We start from the raw sequence: 23441 nt of genomic DNA on the forward strand, positions 1-23441 counted from the left end.
TTGGGTGCAGGAGGGGAGGAGACTTTTTAATTATGCTCCATTTTCTTTTCTCACAGACCATAACATTGCTCACAGAACACAATACAGCCATACTATATCCCAAATCTGAACATGTGGCATTTTTCCAGTTTAACTTATTCTTGGTTGCTCTAATTAGCTAACAGGAATCTAACTACTTAGGTAATTTCTTGACAGTTTTTGTGGTTCTTTTTTTTTTAAAAGCAGTATAATAGAAATCATATGAAGAGCTGAGAACAGATTTGCACACACCCAAGTTACTGGAAAGACAAGGTAGGTAAAAATAAGATTGGAGCTTCATTTAGAGGTTTTTTATACCTGTGCTGAGAAAAAAAGCAGTTGAGGACTTTCCCCTGTTCTGGGTGCATAATGTCTGAGGCTAGTGGGACCTGTACCTCATGCAGACTGGACTAGCACCGGGCAAATAAACCGGGTTTCAGGCTTTATTCAGTGTTCTCAGGAATAGAAATGGTCCACGTTCATCAATGAATGGTTCAGTCTGAAGGATATTTCCATCAGTCCAAATATGTACACAGACTTTCTGAAATGAAGCTTTAGTAGTTCTTTAAGGAAAGACACTTCTGAAAGTCCACCTGCCTGCACAGAGCCCCTTTCACTATCACAGCTCTAAGTTTTAGTCTTCACCAAGGTCAAAATCTCACTCAGGGAAATCTGCAAGATTTGGCCCAGCTACATTGTTGAAATATGGAGGAAGAAACACCAAGGAACTTGTCTCCCAAACGCTCTTATTAGCAGAGCTCTTTGGAATGTTTATTAGCACATCCACCCCACCAAGCTGACATAAGAAGCTGTGCTACCCCAAAGGTGTCACTATACAAGGTCAGAAACAAACCGAGTGGAAGGAGACTGGCTATAGCCAGGACGACAGCCGCTTGGTGTTGCTGATCACTTTTTCTGTGAATCTCCACTGTTGTGCAAATGGCATGACCATGCTGGGGAAAGCCTTATGGTCATTTTAAAGTAAGATCAAAATTCATCTGCCTCTCTTCTCCCACAGGATAATGTTAATGCACTTGGAGCAGCTATGCAGGGCAAGAGGTGACCTGTTTTAAAAGCCTTGGCCACTGATATCACCCATGGGCTCTGCAGTGGAGTCATCCAGCAAAGGCTTATCTCATCCCGCTAAGTACCTGGCTTTCTTTCCCCTTGGCAAGAGCAAATAAAAGCCTTTTCTGTAGGGTTTCAGTCAGGCACTGGGGGAACAGAACAGGTCAGAGAGGCTGGCTTTTACACAAAAGAAACTCAGTAAGAGACTGCTATAAATTGTTGGAGAAAACTTCATGTAGAGAGTTTGGAATTTTTCTTGGGAAAATAAAGCTGAGAGGCTTCAGATAAAAGTCACAGGAGGCTGATAGGGCTTTGGATTGGGTTAGTTTTTGGTCATAGTGTCTAAATTTTCCCTTAAAAATAATAAACACACTACTCTTTAATTGCTCAGACAGTGGAAATAGCCCATGAGCTGCATGCCTATAACAGGTGGTTAGTTAAACAAGAATGGTTTGAATAATCTGGAAGAAATGAGCCTGAAAAGAGACTTTAAGGACACAATGTCACTGTCAGTCTGGAACCTTCTGATAATCCTGCCCCAATCCCTCTACAAACAGTGCCACTGGAAAGAGCAATTGGCATTTAAATTACTGCCTGGCCTCTAGGGAACACTAATAACAAGATTTGCACAGGAAATGTTAATAAAAATATAGAGAAGAGAGGAATTTTCTATATACACAAGCATTTGCATGCTTGTTCTATAAGGTATTTGCAGTTAAGGTATGCAGCATGGGAAAGGTCCCACATTACCCTGGCAGCACCATCACCAAGAGACCTCTCATCACTCTGTCTCAGAGGAGATCGTAGGGTAGCTTTTCCCAGCTAGCTCCTGACTGTAACCAGCCCTTTGCTGTTCACTAAAATGCCACAGGTCAGATGAATCAGCTGTTTGGACATTTAAAATTTCCTTTCCAAATAAATTAACCCATTTAATTAGCGTAGGGGCAATCCCCTTTGTTATGCCAAATCCTTCCTAATGGTGCTCAAAGTCAACCTCTGAATGAAAAGAATTATCATCCTTTTCCTCCCAACACACACAACAGCATCTGATCCAAACAGTATCTGTATTTCTGAACATCATACAAACAGTATCCCAGGACCCACTTTCAACTGCACAGCCATAAGAATATTAAATAAAACCACCTCTCATAAATTACACATATCAAAATTTCTTTAAAACATACATTCTGAGGCCATGATCTGGTTTGGAAGAAACTGAAGAATTACAAACCTCAAATGTGAATCTAAATGTATTTGTTTACATCACAAGAATCTCAGAAGGGAATTATAGTACCTGATTCACCACCTTATTATTCCAGTTTCATGCCAGACTCATGGAAATCAGTCTAGTTTCACTATCATTAACCTAGAATATAACAGTGATGAATCAGGTCTGCAGCCTTACCACAGAGCAGTCATGATTTATTACAAGCACAAAAAATCATCCCTCTTAAGCATTTTGTTTTCAACTTTTCATTCTCTCTCCCTATGATACCTGTTAAATATAAACATACATTCTAAGTAAGACCCATAAATCAAATAAAACTTCTCAAAATATACATTGCAAGAGAATTCAGACGTAATTCTTTATTTTCTCCCTTATTAATAAGGACTGAGTTGTTCTGTCTGCCTTCTTGGAGTTACATTTCTGCCCAACTCTGTGGTCTTCCAGCTCCTGCCACATTTGTGAGGCTCTTTCTGATACTGTCCTGGCTTTAAATGACTAAACACAAAAGAGGCTTCAAGGAAAAACCTGTCATGAAAACATCCTTCCATGCAAAAGTTTCTTTTCCTCATAGCACAAGAGTCCCTGCTGTGTAGCCCTGCTCCATGAGAGGCTCAGGCATGTGAGGAGCATAGAGCAGACCTTCCCTCATCCATCATACGGGGACAACTACAGACTTGGCAGGTCTTCCCAGAGAAAGTAAACAACCCAGGGAGAAACACACTTGAAATAAACATTCTGTTTGGATAACTAAGGTAAAGATTGACTTTAAATCACAATATAAACAATGCTAGGCTTAAAGTTGCTTTCTTCTAGTTGATTTCTAAGCAGCACTAACTCCTCTTGGTGAAGGAAACAGAGATGGCTTTCAAAGAACTGACTAAATAAGAGGAACCAGGAGGAAGTAAGTAAAAGTCTTTGTTTTCTTTTGATCTCTCAGATGACACATTTTCTGGACCCCATATAAATCTCCTACTAGGTTACCAGGAATGACTCTGAGATAAACTTTTCATCTACTTTGCAGCTGACCAGTGTTGACTCATGGCATCAGAGCCAGGAGAAACCTCTGGCAAGAGGCAACTGTGTGCAGAAGCTCCAGGTCAGGGTTCATTGAATCAGGGCTCCCTTAAATTAACTAATTCCAAAAGAATAACATTTAGGTAACAGCAAAGTTCTTCCTTCCATTTCCAGTACAACAGAGTTAAGCTTAACCACAAATCTGCACTGTGCCTGTTACGCTCTGACCCTCGTCAAGGAGGAGTTCAGTCAGCGCCCAGCTCGCTGAGCGGGGCCCCAGACAAAAGGAGCCCAGCACAGGAGTTCAACACGTGTCGAGGGCTGCTCAGTGCAAACACTGTGGCAAATCAGCCAAAACAAAATTATTGAGGAAAGTGAAAGACGGAAAAATCATTTACCACTGACTTTATTAGGCCATAAGCAACAGGAAGTTTTGGCATTGACTTAAAAGTCAAGATTTTATCCTAGATACATAGCATGAGTTTGGTAAAAAAAACCAAACCAAAACAAAAACCAAACAAAACAACAACAAAAACAAACAGAAGAAAAGAGGAAAAAAGGCAACTACTTTCTCATTTAATGAACTAGTTCTAGAATTAGTGCAACTGGGAAAGAACTTCAGCCATAAATAAACTGGCTCCTTAGTCAGAACTCTAACTCATTATCTCAACTAGGTAATGACAGTCACGTTACTATTCACTGTAGCTTTGAAAATCCAGGTTAATTAATTCAACTAAGTAAAAATAAGCAAGCCAAAATGAAGAAAACTGCTGTGACTGGTGATATGAAATACGGAGTCTCCTTCTCTGGAGACATTCAAAGCCCGCCTGGATGCGTTCTTGTGTGATCTGATCTAGGTGTCCTGCTCCGGCAGGGGGATTGGACTAGATGATCTTTCGAGGTCCCTTCCAATCTCTAACATTCTGTGATTCTGTGATTCTGTGAAATTTAAAATCCCAGGCCTGTTGGGAAGGTTGATGGTAAAAACAAAACGTGCAAAGACTTAAAAGATACATGATGATATACATATGACTCTCCTTTACGCACAGCTATTTGGGATGATACAAATCTCTCTTTTAGATTGAAATATACATTAAAAAATTCCCTTGTTCTTGAAGCAAATAAATGTAAACCAGTGTGACACTGATTTTATGATGTGAGCCAGAAGGGGGACCTGACAGCCAGCATTTCTGGGTGCCCCAGGCAGTGCTGGAGCTCCAAACTGAACTACAAGACCTTGGAAGAATAGACTGTCACAGAGATTTGGAACAAGGCAAAGGACAAGGACTAGAAAACATACCTAAAGCAAAATGTGGTGTCTCAAAGTTTGTCCAACAGTGCAGAAGGAGGACTTACCTCCTTGTAAGGTTACATTGACACAGGGTATATTATGACACAAAAGCAGACGTCAATAAAAATTGCATCTCTGCTGCACGGAGTAAGGGCACTTTCCACACTCACAGGATAACCTCACCTGGCCTGAAACCTGACAGTGAAAGAAAAAACTTTCATTAAGGAAATAGGAGAGCAGTGGAGATAAAAGACAGCTTTTGAGAGGTTAGAGGAGGGCTAGAGCTGTTGACTGCCAGCAAACAGAGAAACAGGTTCAAAGAGCAGAAATATCTGAAATGAATGTGCAAAGCAAAACATACTAAATATTTGCACATCATGGCTACTGTTTTACCAAAGGTTACCAAGGCACATAAACAAAAACTTCCCAAATATCTTGCAGTTACTTTGTCCATGGACTCAGTCATAACAATGTGTTAGCTTGTGAAGACTTAGCAAGTTCATTAAGTATTTTCAAATACAGAAAGAAGCCAAGTACCTTGCGAAGACATTACCCAGACTTGTGAATTCATCAGTAATACTGAATAGTATTGGCAGTGTATTACTTTCCATCTGCTTGCTTGCTTTATGTTCAGTCTATGCTCAAATGACACATTAAAGAGGGTGAAGATCTAAATACAACTGAGGCAAAGATCATGAAAAACCCATGGTTACCAGAAATGTAATACTAGCTGATCCCCTGATATCCTTTTAAATAACTTGCTAATAGCTTCATGTACAGGAATCAATTCCTGTGGAAAATGGCGCAGAATTGACCCACCAATCGCAATCTTTGTGTCGGAGTTCCAGCTGCAGCAGCTGTCTCTGACAGCAGTTCCTTTCTCAGCTGTGAGCTCTAGGAGGATTCTAAGCTCTAAACTGAAAACCAGCAGCATCAGCCAAAACTAAAAAAGTAAAACATTTCTTATCATGCTATAGCACATAAAGCCATTTAAAAAAAATAATAGCTGAACACTTGTACATTGTACATTCTGGAAAGTGGCATTTGCCAGGGGAGAAGAAAATGAATACAAAACAATAAAATTCTTCCTTAGCCAGTGATTATTAGTGCTGCCTTTGCAGTTTCCTTCCTTTTGGAATAATAACTCAGGGATTTCAGGAAGAATGTGTTGTAAAGCAAGTCCTGGCCAACTGTTCATGGCTTGCTAGTGGTTAGAATGCAAATCCATAAAGCTCCTCGCATACATGTATCACCCTATGCATGAATCAAGTGAGCTACTAATAACAGTACTTCTTGGGGTTTATGACCCTTTTTACAAAAAGAAGATGCAAATACAAGGTTTGTAAATTCATTGTTTGGTTTTCCAAGATTTCAAAGAGTCAGCAAAATGAAGTTCCATAGTCTCATTCTCACCATCAGCATGACTAGGTGGGATGGAAAATACAGGGCAAACATTTGTTATCTCAGACTAAGTCAGCTGTAATTGCAATTTCTGGTGGCATTTTTCAGAGTTTCTCACTACGTACAACAGAGAGGTGGGGGCCTGGGTTTTGTTTTATACATGCCCATCCATACTGTCACAATCAGAAACACATCACTGTGATTCCCATGGAATGAGCTGTTCCACACCCTCCTGCGGGATATGCTGTACCCATTAAGGCCTAAGTCATACACTTGCATCAGCATTTTAGAAGGCTTGAAAGCACATTTCTAAACAATTACAGCCCTGCTGTCTACTTACTGTATTTCAAAAACAGACAGTAAAACTTTATAAAATCGCACTTAGTAATACAAACATGTTGCATTCAGACCAGCTGGGCTTGTAGGTTAAATCGCTCCCTGATTTTCTGTAGCTATCCTGCAGACTCCAATACAGCGGGGAGAAAGTGGAGCAAGTGTAACTCTGTAAGTGCCATTTGGTTCCACAAGATGAATAACACCAACACATTAATTCTCTGTGGCATATCTGCATCCCACGTATCCCAGGGAAAACATGAATAAAGAGGGAGCATGTAACTGTGCTTCATTCTGCTACCATGATAGTCTCTTGATCCCCCAGTAAAGCCATTTGAGAAAAACATTAGAAGTGATGATTTTAAATACAGACACATAAATAGGGTTTTGAGGGGGAAAAGGGGAAAACAGAGCTCCTTCCAATAGACATATAGTTTAATTCTACGCTAGGACTGCTTTCATTACTGTAAAAAAGAGACTTGGCTGGTCCAGCTGATCTCATTTACACCAGCTGATAACACAGACTGCTCAGACTCATAGGAAAGCAACACTAAGCTCTACACCTCCCTGCGCTGTCTCTGAATTTCTTCAGCCTTGTGAAGTTAGTAAAAGCTTTCATGCTTAATAGTTTCATTCTGTTTACAGTATCTGCTAGCTTTACATCCAGTTTCATTAAATTCCCACTTCTGATGTATTTTGAAGTGAAGCTTTAACTTCAGTTACTCCATATAAAGAGTTAAATTTAGTCTCTGAAAGCTCAATAAATTGGGCTATCTTGATTGATGCCTTAAGTGCAATCCTTTACCAATATTCTGGACATAATGAGGTTAGTGCTAAAAGCTGGATTCTCTCTCATCTGTCCGCATTATCTATTTATTCTGCACACGTCACTATGGTAAATGAGTGCTGCATCAAGTACTAAATAGTAGAGGTCAGACAAACCTATGTTGGCGTTTTTTCCCCCCAGCAAGGCTGAAACATTCATTAATGGATTATACCCTGATGTTAAAAAAAAAAAGATCAGTTTTATCAGATTATTGAAGTATAATTTAAACACAATCTCAAAACAAACTAATTTGACTTTCTTATTCAAAATATTTTGTCTTACAATGTTTAAATGGATTTCATTTCAAATTGTCTCTAAAATTTTTTACCATTTTAAAAACCACTTAAAATACAAACACAATGTTTGCTCCAGGCTAAACTGGACCTATTTTGACCCAAACTTTTTTTTTTTTTGAAGGCCATCAATCCCCAAAATTGTATATTTCTGTAGCTGTATGAAATACAGCTTAAGTACTTTGATTATAAGAAGTAGTTAATTACACCTAGGCATTGTTTTAAACAGAAAACCTCACCATCTATTCAGAATTCTCAACAGAACAAACTGTGTGAGGTATATAAGTATTTGACACAGTGCAAATCTGTTAAAATTCCTCTAGCAAAATACTAATCCTTATGAATGCAACAAAGTCAGAAGCTGTCCAACTAACTTCTTCACCAGGTTAGGTAGTTGTGCACGCTGCTATTCTCTACCCAAGGCACACCTCCTTGTCATGTTAACGTGCATGAATGTGATAATAGAGGTAAACAGTCTGAAACCTTATCAATCCTGACACTGAATCATCAAGCAGCTGGAGATCTGTAACATGAAGCCCTATACATTAAAAATTATTTGCAAATAATCTCCTGGGGTGGAAGGTGGTTGTTTCTATGGTGCTTTTGTGTAAGGAACAAGGAAAACAGACGAAGAGTACAAGGTTCAACTCTAAAAATACCTCCTTCACTTTCAGACAGTTCCACGGTGGTTGATTCTTCCAACACAAAACCAACAGGAGGCAGGGAGCAGGAGGAATAAGTAATGCCACAGTACACACTGGGGGCTTAGCTGCAGTAATAAATAAAAAAGTATGTTGATTCACCTGTTGGGGATTTAAGACTGGAACAAGGGAATTGGATAAATGCAATTCCACCCAAATTGGGGGCAAGCAAGCTTTTTTTATGGCTTCATGGCCTCTCAGCCGCACCACTTCTCCAATCTAGGCCAGAAATCCAAGTCCTAGTTGTGAATATTCAACCTCTATTTCCATCCTGCAGGGCTGCGCCAGCCTTTCCACAGACCAGAGCTTGCTTGGGTGGCGTTGGCATCCCGACCTCCCCCTTCTTGCGAAGGGAGGACAGGCTTTGGTGAATGAGAGGGACTGCTTCTCTGGTTTTGACTAAATTTACTCACTTCAGCCAACCAGACCATAGTCAGTAAAAGCCACCGAACTTGAATGGGCTATGTGTCACATGAAATGTACCTATGCAATCATCATTAAACACTGTAAATGAAGGAAGCATGGATAAAAAGAAACATGAAAAATGAGATAAAATAAGTTAATTTTGACCAGAACATGCACAACAGCTTTTTATTTTCACTTTCTCTGAGTAGTTTCCAGACCATTCTCCTGTTAAAGCATTACTTACTGACTAAAGAGAGTCCAGACTTTACTTGGGCACTGTATGAAATAATATGTTTCCTACTGTTTCAGACTACATGTTTTACACAATGACTAAAATGTTCCCAGGAAATTTTTCTGTTCATGAACTACTACATTCATGACCTCAAAGAACAGAGAAAATGCATCTGGCTGCTTTGGTGATTACCTTTTGTTTAGGCACAGTGGTGCCTGGGCCATCCCAACCAACTCAAGCCTGACCCCCAGCTTGCTGTCTTCATCATACCGCAGGAACCATGACAGCTCTTTTGGCCAGTGATGACAACGACCCTCGCATGAAAGTGGAGCATTTTTATGAAAGACACTAAGCAAAGCTTTTTTTTTTTTTTCCCCCCAAATTCATTGTTTCTGTTTGTAAGGCTGAACTGCAGAGTAAATTCAAAGTAAGCTGAATGAAAGAACATCCGACCATAGTGTGTGGAGGTAAGAAAAGTGATGCAGTTTGCCACTGAACGTTTGCAGTCAGACATCAGCCTGCAAACAGCAGGATATTTTCAGGCACAGACATTTTCCTTTCTGTTCTGGAATCCCTATCACCTGTCAGGTCTTATGCAATGTTTGTTTTATGTAATTCATTGTTTCACTGTGTCATATAGTCCTTTCCAACACAGGCCTAAAGAACATGAAAGTCCTCACTGCCCTGACTGACAGTGCCTGATCTGAGCATCCTGGTGCCATGGGTAACAGACACTGAGCTGTATCCGTCCTGTGGTGGGAGGGGACACAAATCTTTTTGATTGCTTATTGCCATAACTCCACAGACTGAAATAAAAACAGACATCACACTTAAATGGTATCCACATTTAGCATATAGAAAGGCCAACTAGTTTGAGCAAAAAAAAATACAGTTAATGACACTTTTTATTAAAGTACGGCTTTTCTGAATGCTTTATTACCACATTAGAAGCCTAAATTTGCAATTGAAAACAGCTGCTATTTGGCTTACTCACTTTTTATTTCCTGGACCAAAGTAAGCAGTATGCCCTACCAGAATCTCAAGCTTTTGAAAAACATATCAGTTTTCATGAACTGTGAGACCAAGAGTTCTCCACTGATTCAAGTTTCAGTGGGACTTTTGCCTGAGAAAGTGGAGCAGGACTGCTTTACAGTGCCCAGAAACAGCTGCCTCCTACCTAGTAGGTCTTTTTTGATCCCAGTTTATTTTGTCTTGGGAGAAAGAAAATGCGACCATTAGACGTAAAACAAACACATTCATTCATCTAGAAGCAGAATCTAACAAATATTAGTCACAAACATTAACTCTGGTTAGAGCATATTGCATTTACCCCCTCAAAGATGTGGTGCTGGCATAGTTTGCATCATTACAAAAGCACATCTATATGTGGTAATAGACTTACTGTGCAGGGAAAGTCTGGGAGTGCCTAGAATCGATTTAGCACAAAAAAACTAATCTACTTTGGGTTGTGATGGGATTGCCACAGGTGTAAGGACAGTTTTTCCTCCCACCACCAGTCTGGCTGTGCTGTCTTCTACTGCACTAAATGTTGAGGCTGCTCCTGAGGCATCTCAGCTGACCTCCGGGGAACTGGCAGCAAGTGGAAAGGCATGAATCCCTGCCTGGACAACAGAAAATCAGCTGAGAACAAGACACAAAAACTGCTAATGCCCAAAGACAAGCTGCAAGTAAGCTCCTTGTCTGGAGACAGGTACAGCTTGCTTATCTTCAAGTCATGATTTCCAGGCTTCAGAAAATTCAGATGTACTGAGTTGTTCTTGGAATATATGTTTTATATTGCTTTTGCAGTGATGATATACCCTTTCTGCCTTGAAATGAGATTAGCACAATACAAAAAGGCAGCTCTGGAGAAGAATTATCAAAACAAGTTACTATGTTTTTCTTATTTCCAAACACGGAGCGACATTTACATTACAAGTGAGGAAGCCAAAACATGCAACTGAGTAGAAAGGAGAGTTGGAAACAGCAAATACATAGAAAGCTCAGAAATGCAGCAGTTTATCCTAATGTTTACCCATATTCTAATGCTTCAAGAAGTCCTAACACTTTGACACAAGTTGAACAGCCTTTGCCAGACTGTTTGATGTTGCGTTGGCTGTGTGACAAAGCCAGTCCGTACAGGAATGCTGGCATTGTTTTCTGATCAAAGAGAGCCCTAATGGCATTAAACCTGAGTTGTGGTCTGACATGTTTTCCTCCCTCAACTGTCACTTCTCTGCATTGCCACTGGCTTTTTCTTGAGCCATCACAGTATGATATTCTGCTAGTTTAGAATATGGTTAGACTTTTCTTTCAGATAATAAGAATTTATTTTCATATATATTCTGCTGGGCTTGGTAAGGAGACAGGAGGCTGTGAGTCGATTATGGCAGCACAGAAAAGGTTGCTTTCAGGGTGTAGTGATTTTCCATTTCTGGTGGCTCCAGAGCAAGAGAAAGTGGAAGCAGGAGAGCTTTAGTGATATATAGATTAAGTTCTTCTTCAGCTTAATAATTAAATGTATCTTTAAAACTAAGCATATGCTAATGTTCCTTTTTTAAAGTACAGACATGGAGCAACTGTGGCTATAACAGGATACGAGTGGCTTACCCCAGTAACTCATACAGGCATCCTGTACAGTATGAGATGCTCCACATTTTTGCAGTTCTGTCCACTAATATTTGGTTTTGCTTTCACAGATGGTAGAAAGGTCTTATAATTAGAAATAAAAGTAAAATTGATTAGACATTATGAGAGCAAACATCAGACGCTTACAAAATATAACTCCATTGATGGCAACTGAAGCACAATAGAGTTAAGTAACTTCATATCTCGAGTCCTAATTTTCTAGCACTAGCTTCTCTGCTCAGATGTGACACAACCCATTCTAGAGCACTTTACAGAGCACTTACAGAAAGAGTTTATTCATTGCTACATTGCTTCACAAGCCCGTATTGTCCACTGCAATCACTGTTGCTGCTGCAATTCAAATTTCTCTCCAGTTGACTTTGATTGCAATTATATACAATGCCAACCAGAGTGAAAAGGAGAAAATGCAACAGTCAGTGACACTAAAGGTTGGATACTAGCTCCTGCAATCACAGCTACAACCTGTTTTTAAGTCATTTAGTGTGGTCTAGCCCTTACTGTCTCCCTGGAAGAAAGGAAGCCAAGCAGACTCTTCTTACAGTTTTCGGGTAGCTGTCATCAGTTTAAAATGACTTAGCCTTAGTAGATATTCCATCTTCACTTTATAGCATAATGGACCTGACCTAAATCAGTAAAGACAGAGTCCTGTCAAAGCTGCAGTAGACATCAGGGGTGGATGAGAAAACTCAGAAGAAAACAGTAATTTTAGATTTTTGTACAGCACAACTCAAACTGAATTTATGATAAAGTTCTGAAATGTCCAAACACAATTTTCCTGCCTTCTGGTTTCCAGATGGGTTTGTATCCAGAACACCAGAACACCACAAAAATGCTGGTTTTTTCCTGCTGCAATCAGAAGCAGCTGCAATAGAAGACTATAGAAAAATCTGATTCTCAGAAAACGCCTGTCTCTGTTTTTCAAAATAAAAGAAGTTTAGATAATTTGAGTAAACTTTGCAGGGGCATCCAAACATTGAGAATTGTATTAGGACACATATTTCAAGCCCTTGGAATCACATCCTTCACTAGCTGTTTACTCCTAATGAGGGAATTGGAGTACTCCAGTGGGTACAATTCAGGAGACAGGATTCTGGTCTAGCCCAGCTCTAATTTAATAGGTGGCTTTGATAGTATCACTTAAATTCTCTGCTGCTTAGTTTCCCCACTGACCTCAGGAATCATCCTTCTAAAGCAACTTGTGGGAGTTTCAAGTTCACACCCTTACTATTATTATTTTATTCACTGTAAACCTGTACACTGGTTAATTTAACATTTTTGAGACATATTGTTATTCAGCATCCCACTGAATTCTATTCAAAATCCAGTCAGAGACCAGCATTTGGAGTTTAACCAGCAAGGTGTCAAGAGCCCCTAGGACTATCTGACTTCTCTGAAAGTTGAAGGTACACAATAATTTCAGAAGCTGCACAGCCCCTTGCAAGATCAAGCCCATATGGAGTTTTTTTTACTATTTATATTTCCATTGTAAAGTTATTGTCTGCCTTTCCAATTTGCCTTTGCAGTCCTTGCATTCAGCGGGTTCACACAGCTACATGTACACCCTGTTCAAAACACTTGCCCATATCAAGCATACCATTTGGAAATATGCACATGCATGGTCATGCATAAACCACATGGTGAGATGCCAGAAAATTTAGGTGCTTTTCAAGTTTTTGTTTTTATCTGACTTTATGGAAAATTAAAAAACAAGACAAGATTGTAATTTTACCAAGACTGCCTTCATTGGTATTAGTTCCCAGTATCTGGTAAGAGGGGATAATATTTAAATGCATAAATATAAATAAGTGAAGAAGGTGTATATACAAGCTCTTGGGCTTATATGGAAGTTGACTGATACTTGCAGCAATCCTGACTCATAATAAAAATGATTTATTTAAAGATTTATTATGAACATGGCAGGAAAGGAGATAACAGACATGCACCACTTTGTTTACAGTAAAATTTCCTGTAAATTAAAAAGAGTTCTTATTCTCTGTTTGGTTTTGATTTGGTACTGTACCAAGTATCTGTTTATAAAAGGAAATATGATGGTACAAAGTGTACAAAGTGAATTGCAAAAGAGATTAACAGTCAAGGTGAATTTGCTTTAAATTAAGTCCTAGCAACACAGATACTGTAGATCCCATTAAGTAAGGTAAAGAAAGTCAGTCTAAAGCAGATCTTTCATGCACCATTACTGAGAGCTGAACTGAAATTCAGGCCAGAAAGCTATTCTCCAAACTGGGATTGGCGTCAGCCCTGCAGCAAACTCCCGGGTCACTCTCAGTGTCAGCAGAATAGAACCTCAGCCATTCTGTTGTGCTTGAACCTCCCTAACCTGTGTGCTATACTGCAATGACTTCAACCCCAAGAGCAGGGCTCTCTAAATGCTTCTTTCTGCACTTTCTGAGGAACCCCAGCTACTGGTGATGTTGATCAGAAGTGGAGACCCTCAGCACAGTGCAGTAAGTGGAGATCCTAACAGAGCTAAGATGGTTTTGTTTTACTGAGGTGCCAGTGAATACAGTAATCACCTAAGAGACACATCAGTGAGAAAAAACCTGAACTGCTTTCAAAAAAGATTCAGGTGATGAAGAGATAAGGCAGAAAAAAAATGTTGCAAGGCATAATACAAAAGAAGAGTTTGATATAAGTTAGGTAGTGTGTTTCAAGGGGATTACGTCTTAAGGATTTCTTCCTGCAATCCATTTTTGCTGAGCTTTTTTGCTTATAATTCTCCCTAAACAGCTTATTAAAGAGTCTTTCTGAGGTCACATTTATGTGACAAAGTATGTTGCAACCTCAGACCGTCTCATGCCACAGAAAATCTTCCAGGAGGCATCTTTGATGAAAATAACATATTCACAGTTGAAAGGGCATAGTGGAAACAGACATCACATGTTTCGTCAGAGAACTAGAAAACAACAAGTTTTTGCAGAAGCAATTAACTTTGTTGAATTAGCCCTGAAGCCACCCTGGTATCTCTAGAGACTGGAAAACCAAGACTAGTACTTCATGAATCTCCAACACATCCACCCAGGGAAAGAAAAGGTTTGTGGATGGAAGTGCTGGATCAGGGTCATATTCTCCTCGTTCATAGAACAAAATATTTACACGGAGGATAAAATCCTGAAGTTACTGACATGATCTGGAGGCCAAGAGTTACACGTATTCATGGGGTTTACTCCAAACTGTACTAAGACCCATTATTTGATATGTGGTGCTGTGAAATTAAATGCTGCATTTTCAAAACCATACATTTAATAAAACCAATTGCAGATAATCCTGTGTATACAAGTTCAATGGTTTAGAAGGTATATTTGCACTTACCTGGGGGCACGTGTTCATTCATGATGACGAGCGATGCTGGTGTAGGCCTTCTTTTCCTGATCTATAACATGCACAAACCAAGGACAGTCATTAGGGTCCACCAACTGCCCCACACCCAAAGCAAAGCAGAAAATCCATATAGTGCACTCTTGAGTAGACCAGACAAAGTTAAAAAATAAAATATTTAAAGAACAGCAGAATGTTACTGTCTTACTGACTGCTTGTCTGGTCTGACAGTGATCAGGGTCATGCTGCTGCTTGTACATGAAGAGCAAAGGCATGGGGGAGAGCTTTCCAAAATACCTTTAGGATTTGCAATCATCTTGAATAAGTTTTTGGACAGGTATTGCTGGCATGTATCAGGCATATCTTAAAATACTGACATTTAGCTTTGCTTCAGGAAAATTATTGCAGCAGTTTGTGAGCTTACATGTGCAAATAGCCAGTACTGTCATAGCTCTCATAAGTAATTGTTAATATTAATATTTTGTAAGTGCATTTGAGAGTTAATATTGCATGTATGCCTTCCAAAGAACTTATGATACTTCTGAACTGTGGACAGAGGTGTTACTACTGTTCTTCAACTAAGGAAAAAACTTAAGACTTTCAAAATAATATTTTCAAAGAGCACTATACAACAGATTTTACATATTAATATATAATCCTAAATTGTATCCTATTCTTCTTATTCAGAGTTCATTCAGTTAAGTACTTTTGTTCCATTAACACTGATTGAACTACGTTATATTGGACTACCCTCCTATAATGCACACATTTGCATTGAAAGCTTTGTGTTGCTTCACCAAGTCTCCAGGCTACTGATATTCTATTGAATTTAAGAGAGGGACCAACAGTATTTAAGCTAGAAACCATTCTGACACCAAACCTCAATGTCAGCGTGTTTGTTCTTTTTTAGTTGCTGAGCCAACGTCTGTATTTAGCTGGGTTCAAATTTTGCTTTCAGAGGTGTAAATGGAAAATTACGTCATCAGAGTTAATGGGTTTATTCCAGATTAGCATAACTGTAGCTGACAGTAGAATTTTCTACTTTAATTTCATCACACACCCACAGTGAAACTGTATAGCACTTCGAATTAAACTCACAACATAAAAAAAAGGACTGCCCATAAATCCTGGGAGGAATTTGGGCCACAGCATTTCAAAAGCCATGGGAATTCTGGGAAATCCTAATCCTGTGGTTCTCAGAGATTTCAGAAAAATATCAGAACAGATCCTTCTTGAATGCATTGCAGGACTGTTCCATAAGGTATGGATATCTTGCAGCTCAGAAGTATATGGACAAAATGAAGACCTGCAGCAATTCTCCCCTGCACCCTTCTAGTATTTCTTTGTTCAGTGGTCACTCACAACTCACCATTTTCTGGCAAAGGCAGCTGCTTTTTAAGAGACATGACATCAGAATATTCAGGGAACCAGATACCTGTCCTAAAGGTGCAAATAATTTCATAGCTAATGGCACAGAACTGTCAAGGTTATAACAGTCCCCTGATATCATCTAAAACTAGACTTACCAAAATAGACACAAATGTTGAGAAGGACTTGCAGTGAGAGATATATACTGGGTCACCTAATTATAATATATCCAGCTTTTCTCATAAGATTGCTTATGTCCTTCTTTATGTGCATCTATGCATATCTGTACACAATAATAGATACATTTTCCTCCTTAGACGTCTGTACTGCTATATATATATTATATGTATGTGTATGTTTTGGGAGTGAGTCAAAACCTAAAATAGCACATGCATAATTCCAACACGGACATAAGTCAGGCATATTTCTACAAGTATATATTTTTCAAATATGTAAAACACTGTAACAATGACTGTATAAAAATCAAGAGAAATACAGGAAGTAACTGAAGTGATAACTATTGTGCAAAGCATAACTCATATTTTCTCATGTTAAAATGAGTGGTAAATAAGCCATCTGCTGTGCAATGTTTCCATTACGTACCTATTATCAGCTTCATGTTTTGCTTTATGTACAAAAAATATACTTCAGTTGATTTGTTGAGAGTGTGTGAAGCGTACATATTAGGGTACAAGTCCAGTTATAGAAAAGGCACAACAAATAAATACTGAATAAACCTACCCAAGATAAAGAAGCCTTATTCTGGCTAGAGGATGTATCCTCCTTCTTCTTTGGGTGTATCCAGACATCACTATAAACTCCAGGGCATTTAATCTATAGTTACACTAATATAAGTTAGAAAAGCATTTAGGCCACAAGTATTACCTGTTCTCACCCCATATCTTGCCCCCATTCCTACCCCATTCCCTCAAAATACCAAAAGAAACTTGTCTTTCTTACCTGCTCAGCTGCCTCGGGATCTATTTGACTCTGAAACAGTGGCACAGCAAACTGTATTTTTTTAGGGCTGTTGGGCTCCATCGTGATGCTGATATGAGTCAGAGGAGAGAAGATCCTGGAGCCTGAGACTCGGTCTGCACCTCTCCCAGGGCTCTCTCCCTGCAGCCAGGCTGGGTGCTCCTCACCAACAGCTGTACCTCCCGACTTAGCACGGGAGTCTGCGTGAGCCGAGCAACTCCCTTATTCCACATCCACGGAGATGCCGCTAGCTTGGCTATTTTCTTTTTTTTTTCCCCTCTCTCCTCTCTCTTCTGCAGTCCTTCAGATCCTCTCAGCACAAAGCCGAAAGGAACAATAAGCTAATTGTGTACCAGTTCACTTCTACATATGCCAAGCATTCACTCAGAAGCTAATTGAAAATGCGATACTAGCATTGCACGGCCTGGAGCCCTGGGATTTGAAAAAGAGGATCTCTCCACCGTACATTACTAACTGGCTGCTCAGAAGTGCAATGCAAGCTCCCTCTGAGTATTGTTGATGGGCTCTTAATTATTGATGAACACAAATCAGGAAGTTTTCAGATTTTGGGGGTGGAGGTAGCAGGAGGGGTGGATGCAATAATTCCATCCCTGTTACAGTGTTCCAGAACTGCTCTCCTCATGTATCACACAGTTGCCTTTGCTCTTTCAAATCCTTTTCTAAACCTCTTCCAGGAAGATTTTTGATGATGATGCTACACAGATGCCTACACTTTCATGAAGCTTATCTGGTATGCTAAGTGGGTTTGTACTTAGGCTGGGTTTGCAGATTTAGACTGCAATCTCTTCTGGTGGGCTCCGTCTCACATGAATTCAGATACTGAGAAGATCCACACTTAAGCCAGCTACCTGGGCTCCCTCATGCTAGACACTTCAAAGGGCATTTCGCCCTGCCCTAGTTAAGTGGAATCTAGTGTTTACTGGAGATGACATTTTCTCTCCATTAATCCTAGAAAAAGTAAAGGTGGCTCAGACTAGTTACCTCACTTTCAGACAGCTAAAATTCAGAGCGCCAAACCCTACTTCGGGGTACAAAATCTGTGCCTTCTTCCAAGATCAGGAAGATCAGGAAAAGAATTTGGTCAATCATACCAATAGTACCTTTTCGCAAATACAATTGATTTTCACTTTTCATTTCATGCTAATTAAAAAGAAGTGTATGAAATGATAGACAGCGACCACTGACTTAACCCACCTCTTTACTTGGAGCACTGACCACTGCCAGGCAGCGCAGCAGAGCTCCTGGGACAAAGGTGTGCTTGATGCCAAAACTCCATCCCTGCCCAGAAAATGCCCCAGAGACAGTTCAAAGGGTGATGCTGAATGCTCAGCTCCAAGCTGAAGAACGTCGGGCCAATCTCCTGTTCCACACTACAGCCGGTTGGGAAGAAAGAGAAAATGAGGTGCAGCAGGAAAACCCAGACTGGCCCGGCCCACCAGAATCAGCTTTACCAGTGACAAGGCTACCTGCTGAGAGAAAGTGCGCTCTGGTCAGGTTTTTGGAGGGCCTGTGAACTCTCCCAACAGAGAAGGAAAACACAACCAGCCAGAATGAAGAGCACACGGGCAAAATTCACAGAGAGGAGTAACAACTTGAGTCTGCTTCTGGCAGACTGCAGTAAGGAAACAGCGAAGCAGCTGAATTCAGAGCTGAGGCAGGACATCACCAAAACTAGAGGAATTTGAAAATGCATTTCTTCTTCAGGCCATGGAAAGCACTAAGGATTTTCACAGTCCATCACAGGTTTATTCAGAGTCACTGACTATTTTCCCGCCTGTGCCAGTGGAGGAGGAGGGGAAGGAGTGGGGATCATGGTTAAGAACAACGCACAGGCTGTACACAGCAGAATAAACCAGCAAGTCAGGGATGGAATATTTGTTTGGCTTTGATTTACACAAATGAAAACCATTAACACATTATCGGAATACCTCTGCTGAACAGAGGCAAGCACACTAGCTAGTTGGTTTATGAAGAACCTGAAAAAGCTCAGGAGGTGAGAATACACTAAAAGTTAAAGATGCAGTTGACTCTATCATCAAAAATAACTCTCAGTGGGAGCTGAAACTTCCCTCCTTGTCCAAATCAAAACTACTGGGTCCGGCAGTGGCTTCCAGCTGACGGCTAGTAGCTGGCAATTTTCCTGTTAGTTTTATTGTGACAGTTCAGGTGGCACTAACTTAGAACTGTAGAACCAGAGAAGAGTCCCACTTGGAGGGGATTTCTGGAGATACCTGGTCCCACCTGCTGCTCAAAGCAGCACCCAAAATCAGGTCATCCTGGGCCCCCTCAGGCTGGGCTCTGAATATTTTCAGTGCTAAGGTGAAATGTTCAGTTTCATTTACCACAGCAAATGAGAGCACAGAATAGTGATGTTCAGTGTTTCATATGATCATTTTTAAGCCTTAACTGTTCCTACAAAGATGAATCATAATTTGCTTTATAGACTTCTACAGACAATTAGAGACAGCGGGCAATTGCAGCAGTTCTGCTGGTACAGCTAAGAGTATAAGACACTAAAGTAAGAGAGGCACACGCCACTTTCACTAAGGACAATTAGAGGTTTGTTTTCAGGACAGTCTAATTATCCAATTTCACAAGCCCTTCATGCATAGACATGCCATTAACTTCAATGACAGCTTCAGACATAGCAGATATACACAGGGATGCATCCAGGGGAAGGACATACACAGGGATCTGAAGTTGTGGCTTTTCTCTGATAAATTTTTATACTTGAAAGAAAATAATTTTTGTTTTCTCAGTCCCAGATAATATAAGAAAAATGTTTGTCAGCTGTTTTTCTATTCTATATATCAATAAACAGTATGTCTTATATAGTGGATTTCTCTATGAAAAAAATGCCATAAAATATCTATTATAGCTGTCTATGAAACTTCATGTGTTAAATTATGCTACAATGACAGTGTATGTTACTGTATCGCAGGAGCTATAACTCTCATTACAAAGGCTTAAAATTTCTTACATTAATGATAAAGCCAGTTGAAAAAACACATTCAGATAGTGAAAAAATATTAGAACATTAAATGCTCAAAGGATTTTAGAGGTGTGTTTCAGCTCTAGATTGCTGGACATTGCTGTCTAAAGGAATCGTGTCTAAAGGCATGGTATCTGAGAAAAAAGCTCAAAAATCATATGAAGAAACAAAAAAAACCACTTGGCAGGTTCAGAAGGGAGCCAGACAACAGGACAGGACAAGACACAAGGACAAATCGTTAATGGCAATGCTATACCTCGGAGAGAGGCCCACTGACAATGCAATGTGGAGATAGTTGCCTCTGCAGCTCTCCTCTCTGTGCCTATTTGGAGCTGGCGGCCCAGCAATCTCCACATGCACTATAACAACAAAAGTATTTTTAAAATAGTATAAGAGGCATCTTTCAGAGCGCACTCAGATATAGCATTTCAGGATTCCTACATCAGCTCCCTCTTACACTGAACTTGCAGCACTGGATGTCTCCGGGCAAAGTGTGCTTGCATTTTCTATAGACTGCATCATAGTCTGGGGAAGAGCTGAAATGCATTTAAGTACTGCCAAATCCTTTTAGCTCATCTTCTGTTTTTAGTGCACTCCCCACAATGTTTCAGATTCCTTCATGATTCAGCTAAAACTATCATGGAAGAAAAAAATAATAACGGTCTAAGATCTTTCCTTCCTACATCATTCTCTATGTTCTCGGATGAAGCATTGCCTTTTAATATACCCTACTGTAATGATGAGCTATCAGAGTACTCACAGCACAGTTCTTGCTTGTTAGGTATTTTTCCTGTTGTGTTAGGGAAGGTTTGTATTTCTTTTTCCCAGACAAAGACAGAGGCTGCCGGGAAGGGAATTCAAGGGTCTCTGTCCTACACCCTCCTTACACAATTTCTTTTGTATCTGTGATCTGCCCCAACTTCTTTGCTGTCGTCAGGGACTGCTGCAGCATCAGCCTGGTGAGGAGAGGAGAGAGAGCTGGAGTTGCTTATGAAGCCAGCCTACTTAAGGATTTGGCTCCTAATGTCACCAGTGCAGATGCAGGGAAGCAGTCACCTACAGTTCTCTGACCCACCAGGCTGCCTCACAGAGCAACGTCTTGGCTTGGAAGCGGCACTCCTTCCAGCGTGTCTCTTAGGACATGACTTTAATCCCCCTTGTAGCCATTGATACGTGAGAACCTTCACAAAGACATGTTGATCCATGCTTTCCTCAGGCTCTCTGGCTGGGACCTCTCCTCGTGCCAGCATCTCCTCAGTGCACTGCCCGGCAGCCCCAGCGGCATCAGGGGAAGGAATGCTGCAGAACACGCTGCTTCCCGGCTGCTGCCCACCAGCTTGCTGCTACTGCCAGTGGGGACTTCAGCATGCCCCTTCCTTCTGCCCTTTGCTAACAAACTTAAAAACATTTTTTTGACTGGTTTTATCCATACAGAGGCATCAGTTTCACAGCTCTTGGTGTTGGTCACGAATGCTCGACGTGGTTTTCCTCTTGGGGCTCTACACCAGGCATTGCTTATAGTTGCCAAAATCACATGCAAGCCCTCCAAGAATAAACAACAACATATTCAAAATTACCTTGGAAGTTTCCTTTCAGAAAAGCTAAATACAGGCGTTGTAATCAGCGTGACTCCCACTCAACTGCTGGAAAAACAGTTTGCTATTTATATGGAGAAAATGCGAAGAATTTAAAATCTGCAAGGGTGGGAGAACATAGAGCAGACCCCATCTGCCTCGTGAGCAGTAAGTGCTGCCACAGGCAGGTCAAGAAGAACAGTAAGTGTTGTTAAGCAGCGACAGTCGGGACATTCAGTGAGAGCTGCTGGCCTAATAACAGCCTAACCCAAGCATCCATCACCAATACTCATCCATCAAACAGCAGGCTGGGACATGCTTATGTACTAACTACATAGGCAGATTGATAAAGCCTAGATAAGTAAAAAATACAGCTATTTCTATTTTTTACGATCTCTTTAGATAAGATAATAATTCCTTAGCAGTACAATTTTAATCATAATCAGTTTAAAGTTACCTTTATCTGAGGACATAAGAACGGATGCTATCTATTCAAGTCTTCCTCTGGGACTCAGAGCTGTCCAGACTATCATGTACAGATATTTACTGGTAGGTGCCATCCACTACTGTCCATAGAATATGTACATTCAAAACATAGGAAATGAGCTGGGTTAATGGGACATAAACTGATTAGACAGTCAAAAGATTCATGTCTAATATGGCCTATAGTTCAACAGTGAAGAAACCAAAATTCTAGTACTGGTTTTAGGGAGGTATTTCAGCAAATCATGCTAGAATTGGCTTCCTTACCAAGAAGAGGGTAAATCTAATATATTTTTCAATAAACAAAACTACTGTTGGTAGCTTACATAGACTTTATAATGAAATTATATTGTGCTATTTCCTCATTAAATCTTTAATGCAAAAATTGACTGACTATACCATTGAATTAAACAATTGAAATATAAAATTGAGTTTCTATTGTAAATTTATTTTTAAACAGAAGTTAAAATATAGAGAAGCTGAACAAGGAATGAACTACAGTTTCAGAGACTGAATTAGAAAACTCAGTGTACAAACACATGCTGCCAGAAATGGAAAGTCATCAACTGGGCTATAAAAGCTCAGTATGCCAAATTCAGAATATGTTTTTTAAATTCTGATTTTTTTAGTTTAAGACTCTTTAGATTTCCCTTCTTTCTTGCCTCCTCCTCCACCTCAGAGGACAGGCAAGGCCTAGAGAAGTCACAGTGACCCCCAAGGTGGAGTCTGCAGGACCCCCATGGGAACAATGCAGTCAGCCGGACTTGTGCAGCTTGGAGGGTGCTGTCCGCCGTTTAGTGACCTGCAGAAGGTGTGTGGGGCACATTTGTTTGCTATTTCTTATACAAGTGTACGGAGCAGCATGAACAGGGCTGCTCTGTGAGCAGCGACCAGCCAGGAGCAGAAGGCAACCCCACTTCAGGCTGTGCCCTCTCTGCAGCCCCACCAGGACTGAGGGCAGCAGCAGAGCTAGAAGGCACCACGTGAAATTATTCAGGGATTGGTTCAAACAAAAAACCTCCCCCATGCAGGCTGGGCTTAAACTGCAGAACTCATCGCCACAGGATGCTGCGGACACCAAGACTTCACATGAGCCAGAAAAGCAATTACATACATTCAGGGAAAAGAAATCCATCAGGGATGCCATCACTGGCCAGGAAACCCCAGAGCCACCTCCTGCCTGCCGAGAGTGAGGGGACAGTGGTGCTCCCCATGCTCCCCCCAGGCTAC

The 23441-nt window shown here is 40.4% G+C and overlaps 1 protein-coding gene across 1 annotated transcript in view; it reads right to left on the reverse strand.

Moving 5' to 3' along the window:
• Positions 1-17204, reverse strand: part of PPP1R1C (protein phosphatase 1, regulatory (inhibitor) subunit 1C) — a 50846-nt gene extending 33642 nt beyond the window's left edge. The window contains exons 1-2 of the mRNA XM_010074000.1: positions 17124-17204; positions 14790-14850 (exon numbers count right to left, since the gene is read on the reverse strand). Coding sequence (XP_010072302.1) covers positions 14790-14850; positions 17124-17204 — 142 coding nt within the window. The remainder of the gene's footprint in view (positions 1-14789; positions 14851-17123) is intronic.
• Positions 17205-23441: the final 6237 nt, after the last annotated feature.

The sequence above is a fragment of the Pterocles gutturalis genome, unplaced genomic scaffold, assembly GCF_000699245.1.
Source record: "Pterocles gutturalis isolate BGI_N339 unplaced genomic scaffold, ASM69924v1 scaffold2332, whole genome shotgun sequence".
NCBI lineage: Eukaryota > Metazoa > Chordata > Aves > Pterocliformes > Pteroclidae > Pterocles > Pterocles gutturalis.